The 12996-nt window shown below is 37.3% G+C and overlaps 3 protein-coding genes across 11 annotated transcripts in view; all 3 read left to right on the top strand.

Moving 5' to 3' along the window:
- CADPS2 (calcium dependent secretion activator 2) overlaps positions 1-12996 on the top strand; it is a 614124-nt gene that overhangs the window by 194496 nt on the left and 406632 nt on the right. The gene's annotated exons all lie outside the window — the stretch shown is intronic.
- RNF148 (ring finger protein 148) lies at positions 724-2026 on the top strand. Its single transcript, XM_007537284.2, has one exon. It carries the CDS (start codon positions 938-940, stop codon positions 1847-1849), a length of 912 nt encoding a protein of 303 aa, XP_007537346.2. The 5' UTR covers positions 724-937; the 3' UTR covers positions 1850-2026.
- On the top strand, positions 4500-5897 carry RNF133 (ring finger protein 133). Its single transcript, XM_007537285.2, has one exon. It carries the CDS (start codon positions 4715-4717, stop codon positions 5843-5845), a length of 1131 nt encoding a protein of 376 aa, XP_007537347.1. The 5' UTR covers positions 4500-4714; the 3' UTR covers positions 5846-5897.

The raw sequence follows: 12996 nt of genomic DNA, 5'->3' as shown, positions 1-12996 counted from the left end.
TTACATTTGTGTGCTCAAGATGTACCTTCTATAAATAATAATTTCTACAAAGTAGATTTAGGCTTTCTTTCTGCCCAATAAGCAGCCAATACTTAGCATTACCCTAGGATTTAGTAGATTCTTAACAGTTATTTCAGTAAACAAAATGGAATTTTCCTTGCAAAGATGACTTTATACTTGCTTAGCAATGTTTATATATTGGGTTGTCAGAAAAGTCATGGAATATTTTTCTATTTTTTTTCAGTGAAAAAGTATGATGACATCTCCAACAACCAATACATTTTTTTTTGTATTGAACCTTTAAATCTAAGAATAATGATGTTGGAAAAAAAGTCAAAGTGATTTGTAGCTACTTCACATTGAATGAGTTTATGAATCATAAGGACATTATGCAAGAGCTGGCAACTAAATGGTCAGGTACATCTATTAAAATAAGTGGTTTCTATTTGCCTTATGTGTAGAGAACTAATGAGTAAAGAATTGTTAGTCTATCCAGATATAGAGAAAAACTCAGGCTACAGCAATATTTAATTATTTCTTTAAGGCATGTTCAATTTGATAGCTACCATGAGCCAGCCATTGCTTGGTTGTGTGTGTGGCTTTTTTTTTTTTCCTTTTGGCCAATAGGAATTCAGTATGCAGTGCAATGCTATACACTGTTTGATTGGTTTAACTGCTTGTGATGTCACAATTTCCCCAGTAGGCAGTCATAATTTTCTTGAAACCACACTGAACTAATAACATCTGTTTTGTTTCATTATAAGATAATCTACAGAAATAAAAATACTAGAAGGAACAAGATGATTTTGATCCACGGAGACCTTTTCCATTGCAGGTGTTAATTATCCACAGCCAGCAGTTGAAGTTAGCATCTTTACTTTCCTTCACAATTGTTGTTGGATTTTTTTTTCATGTTTCTCAGTGAATAGATACAGGAATGAGCCTTCTAAGAATTACTTTTTCAACTCATAACTTGTTTTCATCACAACTATTAAGGCTTAGCATTTTTCTACTGCTTAGCCTTCCTGATTCAAAAGGAAAAGCTATTTGGACAGCCCATCTAAATATAACATTTCAGGTAGGAAATCGAATCATATCTGAATTAGGAGAAAGTGGAGTATTCGGGAATCATTCTCCTCTGGAACGAGTTTCTGGTGTCGTGGTACTTCCTGAAGGATGGAATCAGAATGCTTGTAATCCCATGACCAACTTCAGCAGGCCTGAACAAGCAGATTCCTGGTTGGCCCTCATTGAACGGGGAGGCTGTACTTTCACACATAAAATCAATGTGGCAGCCGAGAAGGGAGCAAATGGGGTGATCATCTATAACTATCCAGGTACTGGCAACAAAGTATTTCCCATGTCTCACCAAGGAACTGAAAATATTGTGGCGGTGATGATAGGCAACCTGAAAGGCATGGAGTTACTGCACTTAATTCAGAAAGGAGTTTATGTGACAATCATCATTGAAGTGGGGAGAATGCATATGCCGTGGCTCAGCCATTATGTTTTATCTCTGTTTACCTTCCTGGCTGCCACAATTGCCTACCTTTTCTTGTACTGTGCCTGGAGACCTCGAGTGCCCAGTTCTTCCATTAGTAGGCGAAGACAGATAAAGGCAGATGTGAAGAAAGCAATTGGTCAGCTTCAGCTGCGAGTACTCAAGGAAGGGGACAAGGAGTTAGATCCAAATGAAGACAATTGCGTTGTTTGCTTTGACATATACAAGCCTCAAGATGTAGTACGTATCTTGACTTGCAGACATTTTTTCCATAAGGCATGCATTGACCCCTGGCTTTTAGCCCATAGGACATGCCCCATGTGCAAGTGTGACATTCTGAAAAATTAAGAAACCTAGAGAATCCTCTAAAGATGTGAAGTACCAACTTCTTTCAAAGGATGAAAATTTGATGGATCTTTAAAAGACTTTATGTAGAGAAAATTCAACCTCAGCTTCTCTACCCAAATCCTAAAGAAGGTGAAAGTCATGTGGTTTTCAAATAAAATTCCATATCATGCCTAGATATTTAAACTTGTTGCTTTTCTTGTTTTAGTTAACACATTTTTCCTTATCCAAATAAGAAACTTAATATATGTGAAAAATATTAGTCTTTATTTTTAGATTATAATGATTTCGGCATGAATACCAGAGTTAGTCATAATGGTTTAGTTTCTTTTTAATTTGAAATTTTTAATTTTTTGGTATCTAATAATATTTCTGCTCAACAAATCTGATTGTAGGATTAGATCTTGACTTAATTATCCATGGTTAATTAATTTTTATTAATATCCAGGAAACCTACTTTCCAGAGATACTGGCTTGAGCAGGTAATGTGTACTAAAGAATTCGCTCTTTTGGATATGAAAGTATAGGCCTCATTAAAGACCATTCTGCAAAAACTCACCTTTGTTTGCCAGAGCCCTTTAAATTCTTCCATAGTGAGTTAACTATGATAGCAGTTGTCCCTTCTACAGGTGACCTAGTGTATGTTCTGCTTTTCTTATCAAAATGGTGGTGAGGATGTCTCCTGTGGAGACATTTTGATAATATCAAAAGAACGGGGATGGAATTTTGTTCGTGTGCCTTTCATTATGGTCTTTGGCCTTATTTTGCCTTTTTCCTCTTTTTTGTTTTCCCCTCCAACTGTAGTATAATTTTATTGAGAGATTTACAGGATTTTTGTCACAGTGAGGGTACTAATAAATAGGTCTCAGTATATTTCACCCTCTATCAAACCATCATTCTGTTCCAACCTATAGCCTTAGACCTCCAGTTTCATCTTAGCAATCCTCCCTCCTTCGGAGTCCAATTTATGAGTAAAATCACCACTTTCAAATTTTTTGACCTTACTCAGCCATTTTTTTTCTAGTAAACACCACCATAACAATGAGAGTCTGAAAGACTTAGGTTTTGTTTTCATGAAACTGTATCTATGGATAACATACATTGATGTCTAACTCAGATTATACTTTGAGGTTACACACCAGATACTACACTATCTTTTAAACATAAGCTGTGTGGAAATATAGTCAAACTGAATGGCCTTTGGGAAAGAAAATAGAACATTGAGTGGAAGACATCACATCAACATCAATATACATTTCAATTTATGGCACTTTTTTGTTTGGCCCATAGGGCCCTCTTCTACTTTTTTTTTTTTGCCTTAAGCTACTGTGCTGATGTATATTTCATAAAAATGCAGTAGTTTTCTTGTCATCCTGAAACCCACTATCAATACTATATGCATAGAGATCAGGGGAATTTATGCTCATGGCCAGAAATTCCTGGTTTTTGTTTCCTAGCTAGTAGCTAGTTAAAAAGAATCACCAAGATAAATACCCAAGAAAATGTTTGACAGCACCAATAACTGCCTGTGTTAATTCACAGTACTCAAGTATTATTATAGCCTGTGTATAGTAGTGTGTAGGTTCCTTTATGAGGGCACTTATTGTTTTGAGCAAACAATGTTAGAAACAACAATTTAGGACCTTTAATATTCACTGCCACTCATGGTAAATCTTAAGCAGAACCTTGAAGTTTTGGGGTTTTAAATCAATAGCTGCAATTTTTTTTGTTTAAAATGAACTGTGCTAAACAGATACTAATAAATTTAATCTTTTTCACTTACATCATTCCTCTTAAGATACTTTTAACAGATATCAAGGTTATCAGAGAAATGAGATTTGTCTTTTCTATCAGAATTTCATGCTTTTAAAAATCAAGTAGAAGCAGCAAAGGACTTCTGAGGAAGCTTTATTAAATTCAGTGCAGTGGTTTACATGATAAATCAACTTGTGCTTTAGACAAATGACTTAAAAGTGGTGTTACTGAGCTCAGTTTCACTCCATATTTGGCCCAAGTACTATAATAATTTAAACCTTAAAAAATGATCATATAGGGAGTTGGGCGATAATGCAGCAGGTTAAGCGCATATGGCACAAAGCACAAGGACCAGTGTAAGGATCCCAGTTCAAGCCACCAGCACCCCACCTGTATGTATGGGGAGTCACTTCACAGGCAGTGAATCAGGTCTGCAGGTGTCTGTTTTTCTCTCCCCCTTTCTATCTTCCACTCCTCTCTCCATTTCTCTCTGTCCTATCTAACAATGATGACATCATCAACAACAATAATAACTAAAACAACAATGAAAAACAAGGGCAACAAAAAGGGAAAATAAATAAATATTTAAAAAATTAAAAAAAATAATCATATGGCTTCTTTCCTTGTATATGCTTTCAGGTTTGAAAATTACATGTGTTGTATCCATTTTCCAAACCATGTTTAGTTCAACACCATATCTGCTAACATTACATTTAGCTCAGGGACCAAATCCATCTTACACTGAAGTAGAAATCACCCATAACAACCTGAAACACTCAAACCAACAAATCTTCAACATGCTCTAAGCAGTTACATCACTGGCTGCATTGTCTTTTATGTCATAATCAAATCACCCAACAGTAAGCAGTGTCTCTATTTACAGTACTGAGTCTGGGATATTTTTTTTAATCTGAAGTCTTTCATGTTAATCAAACATCTGAAGCACATAAGACATCTTTTAAGAATTTCTTACAGAAACATGCTGGAAGACAGTGGAACTTGTTTTCATCTAGAGGATATTTTCCATTTTACTATTTTTAATTGACTGTCAACAGATGTGGAAACCACATCTTTTTGTTGGGTTGTTCCTTCAGTCATTAAGTGAAGAAAGCGATGAATCTACTCAAGATCAGCATTCTGAGAAACACGAGCACATCTTCCTGGCTTTTGAAACTCAGTTTTCTTTGGCTTCTTAGTCAAAATGGTTGCAGAGCTGGCACTGTTTGGACTGCCTACATGAACATATCATTTCATGTTGGGAATCGTATGTTATCAGAGTTGGGAGAGATTGGAGTGTTTGGAAGAGCCTCTGCTTTGAAGAAAATCGTAGGTGTTGTTGTTCCACCAGAGGGAAAAATTCAAAATGCATGTAATCCCAATACTAGTTTCAGGAAATCAAAGATCTCAGACAAGTGGCTTGCGCTTATTGAGCGTGGAGGTTGTACCTTCACACAAAAAGTTAAGGTGGCCACAGAAAAGGGAGCCAGTGGAGTGATCATCTATAACTTTCCAGGAACTGGCAATGAGGTTTTTCCCATGTCTCATCAGATATTCGAAGACATTGTTGTGGTGATGATTGGTAACTTAAAAGGCATGGAGATTTTACATTTAATTCAGAAGGGTGTTGATGTTACAGTCATGATTGAGATAGGGAGAAAACACATCATCTGGCTCAATCACTACTTTGTTTCTTTTGTCATCGTCACAACTGCAACCTTAGTGTATTTTATCTTTTATAATATTCGAAAACTTTGGTTAGCAAGGATTCAGAACAGGAGATTACTGCGATTAACAACAAACCTCAAGAAAGCATTTGAGCAACTCCCACTTAGGGTGCTAAAAGAGGGGGACGAGGAAATAATTTCCAATGGAGACAGTTGTGTAGTTTGCTTTGAACTCTATAAGCCTAATGATGTAGTTCGTATTCTGACTTGTAAACATTTTTTCCACAAGATATGCATTGACCCCTGGATTCTAGCTCATGGAACATGCCCTATGTGCAAATGTGACATTCTTAAAGCTTTGGGGATTGAAGTAGATATTGAAAATGGAATAGAACCTTTGAGAATTCTGATGTCCAATGAGTTGCCAGGTGTCCTATCTCCTATTGAAGAAGGGACAAATAATGAACTTCCTCCCACAAGAAGGTCAGATAAAGTAACCCTCACAGAGGAAGAGGAACACCTTCCTTCTCTGCATGAAAACCAGACTCATTCAGTAGTGAATGTTCAGCCTTTACCCTGAAACAGGACCTTTGAGGAAGTGGATTAAACCTGTCAGGTCAAAATACCGACGAGCAGTTTGTCTGAAGTGTGGTCTTTGTGTCCTTTTGTTATTTTGGTAATCTACACACCTTACGAAGTTTCAAAGAAAAAAAAAGCCATATAGGATTGTTGTTTGTTTTTACCTTTGTGAAAACTTTTTAGTATTACCCCCGTGAGTATGTGTATTTCTCCTATGCACTTACATGCATTTTTAAGCCAAGTTCAACTTTTTTTTTCCTAGATGCTATTGATACATACATTGTTCTATTTTGGTCTTAAAATATTACAGTCTTTCCATGTTTCTTACACAGAAACTGAGTTGGAAAACGTGCTAATTAGGGAAATTAACTGTTGATATCTATATTTAACATAGTCTACTTATATTGAAGTCATGTTATGGTTATTTTCCTCATTTTTGGCAATCAAATTTTGCTGTATAGTATTGTATTCCTCTTGGAAACACTTCTGTATTGGGGCATTTAGTTCATTTTAAGCTATCTGCATATGCACTGAGGACAGTATAGAAAGTGAAATCCTAGTAGTCTTAAGTGAACAACATATCTCAGTAGTCACTGCAGCTTACCATAATGTGTTCATAATTCTGTATTTATATATCTTCTCTGCTCTGTAACATTATATTGTAACAATAAAAGCTAGAAAATATTTTGGTGATGAAGAATTCCTTTGATATTTAATCGTTACTTCTCATGTAGTCCTTCCAGTTCTCCAACTTAATATTTTTGTAATGAGATAAAATGTTTAAAATATGCCAATTGATTTGAAGATAAGCATTCTAACAGACATTATTTTTATACCATTTCTGTATTTTTTTTTCCACTGCTTTTCTGGAACCTAACAAACTACCAGACACACACAGATATCTGAGTGTGTTTATTATAATGGTAAATATTTTTCATAATTTAACTATATTATGTGTTAACCTGGAAAAGTTTTTTTTCATAAATTTATTACCACCAGGGTTGGTCCTATATAATGAATCCACTGCTTTGCATGGTCATTTTTTTCTTTATTTGATAGGGTATACAAAAACTGAGGGATACCAGCTACAGAGAGGAACAGTAAACAAAACACACCTGCAGCACTACTTCACCTGTGGAGCCTCCCGCCTGCTGATGGGGGCCAGGGGATAGCACTAGAGTCCCTGCACATGATAACACATGTGCTCAAGCAGGTGTGCCACTGCCTAACCCAAACACCTGATTTTTTTTTTAAATGTCCCCACCATCGCATAATAAGAACTTATTTCTGAATTTTTTCCATAGTCACGTTGACAAAATTAAAAATTACTTTTTATCCCGGCATTCATTATTGTAATTTATTGTCCATGATTTTAACAAGGAGCTTCAAACTCACAGGGGTTGACTCTGGGGTTTTGATTGCCTGTGCAATGCTGATGAGTGAAGTCTCTTAAGTATTTTGTCAGTTGCTAAGTACCAATAGTACTGAGACACACAGAAAGATAGTAGTTTTAACTGTGAAGTCGAGGAATATTGCTTAGAGAAGGAAGGAAACTCATCTCAGGCCAGGGAGAATCAATCAGTACACAATAAAAACTGGGCATATGACCAGCTGGAGTGCTGTCCTGCTTGGTACACATAGACTTGCTTTTTATATCCATCCTCGGAGAGGTTTTAACTAAGCTAATTGAGCTGCTCTGTCTTGAGTCCTTTTGAATTTATGTTGGGAAGACAAAATCTTTCCCTGTGGGGCCAAAGATTATATTGAACATGCATGGACAGTGAGGAGAGGAACCTATGAGAGCCACGCCTAATAGGATCAACTTTTAAGATGATCTGCCATTCTTAGATTGGCCAGTTGGCCACTGTTGGCATCTGAAGTACCAGAGGCTAGCAGCTAATGAGGATGGCTGGAGAGACTGATGTCCATATACTTTTAGCCCAAGAGAATATTGTAGCTATGAGAATGAATATATTTGGTAGTGTTTGCAGACTATCACCCAAATCCAGAGTTCTGGTGTTAGGACAGCTGTGTGTCCTAGTAAATCCATGAAGATAAATGTTCCATAATTAACCTAGCACTTGAGGAAATGTTTTCTGCTCATACTAACACTGCCACAGCCTTCTTCCTCTGCACCCTTCCTGCATTTTCTTTCTCTTTTCCTTCCCATTGTTCATCTTGTCAACAATAAATATTACCTAGCCATACCTGTAAGAAATTCACATCTATGCACTTTGATGGTTAGATGACTTAATACATGGGTGTTTAACACTGATGTCTTGAGAATTTTCAGTGGGAGTTCTTTCAAGGGTGGTCAGAATCTGTGGTGGAGAACAGATAGGTCAAGTTGGTGAACTTGGCTTTGCTGTGTGCCTACCCTGTATCAAGCAGTGAACTAAGTACTTTTTATAGCTGTTTCTTGTATCAGAGCAAAACAGCAGTTTTAATCCTCATCGTTAGCATCTTGGTAAACAGATCAATAAACCGTTTTTACTTTGGGATTAATATCCAGGACCTGGAAATAGCGCTGCTATGTGAAATGTTAGGCATTACTCATTGTGGTGAATTTTTACCTATTCTGTGGGTTGCAATATTTTGTTTCATACCTACCCATATAAATATGTTTTGCCATATTATCATGGGGCTATATGCTAAGTTTTTTTTTTGCCTCTAAAACCAATATCAGATTGAATTTCCTTTATACTCCTTTCATATTTGATTTTACCACTCCTAATATATATATATATATGCATATGTATACATATACATATACATTACATATACATTACATATACATATACATATACATATACATATACATATACATATACATATACATATACATATACATATACGTATTTATTGGATAGAGACAGCCAGAAATCAAGAGGGGAGGGGCAGGTAGAGAGGGAGAAGTGAGAGAGAGACACCTACAGCCTGTTCCATCACTCACAATGCTTTCTCCCTAGAAGTGGGGACTGGGGGCTCAAACCTGGGTCCTTGCATACTGTAACATGTATGCTCAACCAGGTGTGCCACCAACCAGCCCCCACTCCTAACTTTTAAGTCAAGTAGAAAGTAGAAAGACAGAGGTACAGAGACATACATGCAGTGTGAACACAGCACTGGAGCCTCTCATGGTACTATAACACTCCTTTGTGATGCCCAGCCTCAGACCTCCTAGTGAGCTGTTTCTCCAGTCCCATGTTTTGTTTTATGTCTTAATTTTTGAGAGAGGGAAAATGAATGGGCTTGAAGAATATTTCCACCATTTATGTCATTCTTTTTTTAAATTTTAAATATTTATTTAAAAATTTTAAATATTTATTCCCTTTTGTTGCCCTTGTTGTTTTATTGTTGTAATTATTATTGTCGTCGTTGCTGGATAGAACAGAGAGAAATGGAGAGAGGAGGGGAAGACAGAGGGGGAGAGAAAGATAGACACCTGCAGACCTGCTTCACCACCTGTGAAGCGACTCCCCCTGCAGGTGGGGAGCCGGGGCTCAAACCGGGATCTTCATGCCAGTTCTTGCGCTTTGCGCCATGTGCGCTTAACCCGCTGTGCTACAGCCCGACTCCCTCTTTTTTTCCCTTTCATATGTAGCTGAGAATAGAATTCAGACCCTCATGTATTCAAGACAAATTTACTTGAACTGAACCAACTCCTAGACTAATGTCAATTCTTCAAAGGATTTAGTGAAGCCAGGGATCTGGCATTTCTGGTGGTCTTAGTGTTAAAGTATTCTCTCCCGCTAACTCACTGGTTTGAAGTTTAGTATTTATTTGATTTGGGGGCTGATGGGCTGCTTACCCAGTAGGGTAGGTGAGTTACCATGTTCATAGCACAGGTTTGAGTCCTAGCACCAGAGGAAACTCTAATGATGTGGTGTCTGTCTCCTTTCCCTTAAAAAATTTTCTGCCACCAGGGTTAATGCTGGGGCTTAGTGCCTGTCTGACTTCACTGTTCTCATTGGTCAGTTTTCTTTCCTTTAGATAGAGCAGGGTTTGGAAAACTTTTTCTTGTGTCAATGCCCTTGTCAACTTAGTGTTATGAAAAAGCTCCTAGATTTATTGAATTTATTTATTTTCGAGTCCCACCTATCCTGGCCTTGGCAGAACTAGACTAGCTGAACTCCAGGGCCACATGTAGGCTGGACACTGTTCACCGCTGAGAAAGTGGGTGAGAAAGAGACAGAAAAGAAGAAACACTGCAGGACTGCTTCCTTCTGTAAGTGCTACCATGTGGTGGCCCAGGGATTCAAACTGAGTTCCTCACACATGGTCATAGTGTGTACTCTACCATATGAACCATCTGCTGTCCCCTTATTCCTCTTGGTTTCTATCTGAAGGGGTTTCGGGGAGGGGAGAGAATTAAAAAGGAACACCAGGAACAGTGGAATTGAGTACACTTGCAGCCTCTGCACTGCCAAACAATTCTTTGGTTTGTATTTGCTTCATTTTTACCCCCAGTGGTAAGTGGTAGTGATGAAAAGGATAATGAGTTATTGCAAGTACCAACACATATCTAAAACCACACCAGCAGCATATACACCTTTCTTTCTAAATGAAAAATGAAAGAAAAAGTGTTGGGAGTAGGGGGTGACAGTGCTGTTAAAGTTAGAGAAATGAGCTGGTCACTACACACAGTTGAAGTTTCATCCTGGTCGTTCAGTGAATAGCTCTTTGACATTCACCATACAATATATTCACATTTCTCTACGTAATTGTGCTCTCATTGATGTTAGACCACCAGGCTACTATGTACCTTAGTGATTTGAGCTGCTGACATAATTTGTCTCATTGCTGATGTCCAGCACTGTTGGGCATTACGCCAGATCCCCTGCATAGCTGAAGCTGTGGTCTATTTACATAATCATTGTTTTGCCTGAGACCCGCCCTGCCTGCAGGGTATTGGTTAATCCCACTGGTTAGAACCTTCACAACAGCTACTATGGAAGCTTTCTACCTTCCTGCTGTTTTCTCCACCCCTCTCCTAGCCATTTCCTTTTCCCACTTGCCACTTCTGGTAAAAGATATATATAAAGGTGTTGTCTCTGATCAATAAAGACATTGCACTGCATTCCCGCTAGCTAGGCTTCTTTCAAGACCATTTGGCTGCAGCCCAACTCCTCACATTTCTTAGTTACTTGTGATTCTAGTATTCAGACAAGATTGAGAACTGCTGTCATAGAATGGCTTTATAGTGATCACATTCCTAGGCTTTTTTTGTTTTTTGTTTGTTGCCACCAGGGTTATTGCTGGAGCTAGGTGCCTGCACCATGAATACACTGCTCCTGGAAGCTGTTTTTCCCATTTCTTCACCCCCATTGTTGATCTTGTTGTTCTTATTGCTGCTGCTGTTGTTGGATAGGCCAGAGAAAAATCAGGAGAGGAGGGAAGACTTGAACCGAAGTCCTTGCACATTATGCGTTCAACCAGGTGTGCCCCCACAGTGCCCAGGCTCTTGATCTTAACCACTGTGCTACCATTAGCTTCATTACCTAGGTTTTAAGTAAAGAAGGAAGTATAATAGGATGGCTTCAATTTTGTGAACTTAAGAGTTGAAACTTACATTCTAACACAGATATTGGAAGTGTTAGCAAGGGGTCATTGAAGTGATAGCTCATGAAATCATTAGGGAAGAAAAAAGTACATGGATGTAATATAGCTAACTGGAGTGTAAAAAAAGGAAAAATTAAACTTTAAAAGTAAATGTCACTGAGGAAATCCTGATTCTTGATTTGGACTGTCTCCTATGTAAATACATACATGTATACATATATGTATATAAATATGTCTGCATGTATCTGTCATGAAATTTCAGTAATGCATTGTTAAATAGAAAATCCACAATGCTATTACTAATTTTTAAAGATTTATTATGTGATGCCAGGGATTGAGCTTGGTGCCTTATGACTGCAAGCCCACTGCAGCCTCCCAGGTTATTTTCCTCTAACAATTTATATAGTTTGTCTTCAACTCTAGATTTGAGAAATGTGTTTACCCATTTTATTTAATTAATTTGGAAAGAGACAATAAGAAATTGAGAGAGGGAAGGAAGATGTGTAAAGGGAGAGAGACAAACTCTTGTAGCATTGTTTTAATGCTTGTGAAGCTTCCCCACTCCAAGTGAAGACTGGGGAGTTGAATGAGAATCCTTGTGCCATGTTTTCACTCAAACAAATGTGCCACCACGTGGCCCCCATTTACTTTTTATTTTTTAACAATGCAGTTATTACTCTCCAGTGGCTGCTTTTGAATCCTATCCGTAGGACAAGAATGTGTGATACACTATATAGTGGCTTAAATATAAGTGCTGTGGAGAAAATTTTAAAAAGTAATAAATAAAATAGCACAGAAGATGTATTTCTGAGGCAGAGTTGCAATTTTGAATAGAAGTTTTTTTCCAGAAGATAAGCAATTAAAAACCTTGAAGAGCCTTAAGTGTCCTACACTAGAGCTCAGCAAAATTTGAATGAGTACAAAGAAAGCTAGTATGTTAGTAAGGGGTTCTTAACATCTAAGGAGGCTAACAAGGAAGGCTGAAGATAGTATTAGCTACGATAAAACTTCAAATAATGGCTTTAGGAAGAACTTAGATTGACTTTGCTATTATAAGCATTAGAACCAAGTGAGAATACTGTTACCCAAAACAAATCTTTCCAGTAGTTGATGCTTCCTAGTGGTAGGATCTTGCCCCAGAAAGCAAAAAGTTTTCCTTCCCTAAAGAACTATGATTGGTTTAAATGCTTTAATGGTGGTGAAGGTGGTGAGGGGATTCAAGCTCTGGAAGAGTAATTGGATTTATACCTTTAAATTCCTCAAAACTCTGAAAATAAGATTCTAATACATGAAAGTTGTTGTTCCACACATAGTTGCCATCTGGTGGAAAAATAAATAACTACAAAGTAGAAAGTACAAGATTTATGGAAATATTTACCACAAACTACTATATGCTCTGGAAATGGGGCCAAGTTTTAAAAGGGTTTATTTTCCTTTGCCTTTATTGACTGTTTACTTTTTAAAAGTGATTTTAATTTTACTTTGCATTAATTTTCATTTTCCTTTTTTAAGATTTTTTAAAATATTTATTTCATTTTTGTTGCCCTTATTTTTATTGTTGTTGTTGTTATTAATGTCATCGTTGTTGTA

This window comes from Erinaceus europaeus, chromosome 8 (assembly GCF_950295315.1).
Source record: "Erinaceus europaeus chromosome 8, mEriEur2.1, whole genome shotgun sequence".
Lineage (NCBI taxonomy): Eukaryota > Metazoa > Chordata > Mammalia > Eulipotyphla > Erinaceidae > Erinaceus > Erinaceus europaeus.
This window is presented reverse-complemented; position numbering and strand designations above follow the sequence as displayed.

What these genes read in the sequence shown, in the direction of transcription:
- RNF148 (XM_007537284.2), top strand. Translation starts at nt 938, where the DNA reads ATGAGCCTTCTAAGAATTACTTTTTCAACTCATAACTTGTTTTCATCA.
- RNF133 (XM_007537285.2), top strand. Translation starts at nt 4,715, where the DNA reads ATGAATCTACTCAAGATCAGCATTCTGAGAAACACGAGCACATCTTCC.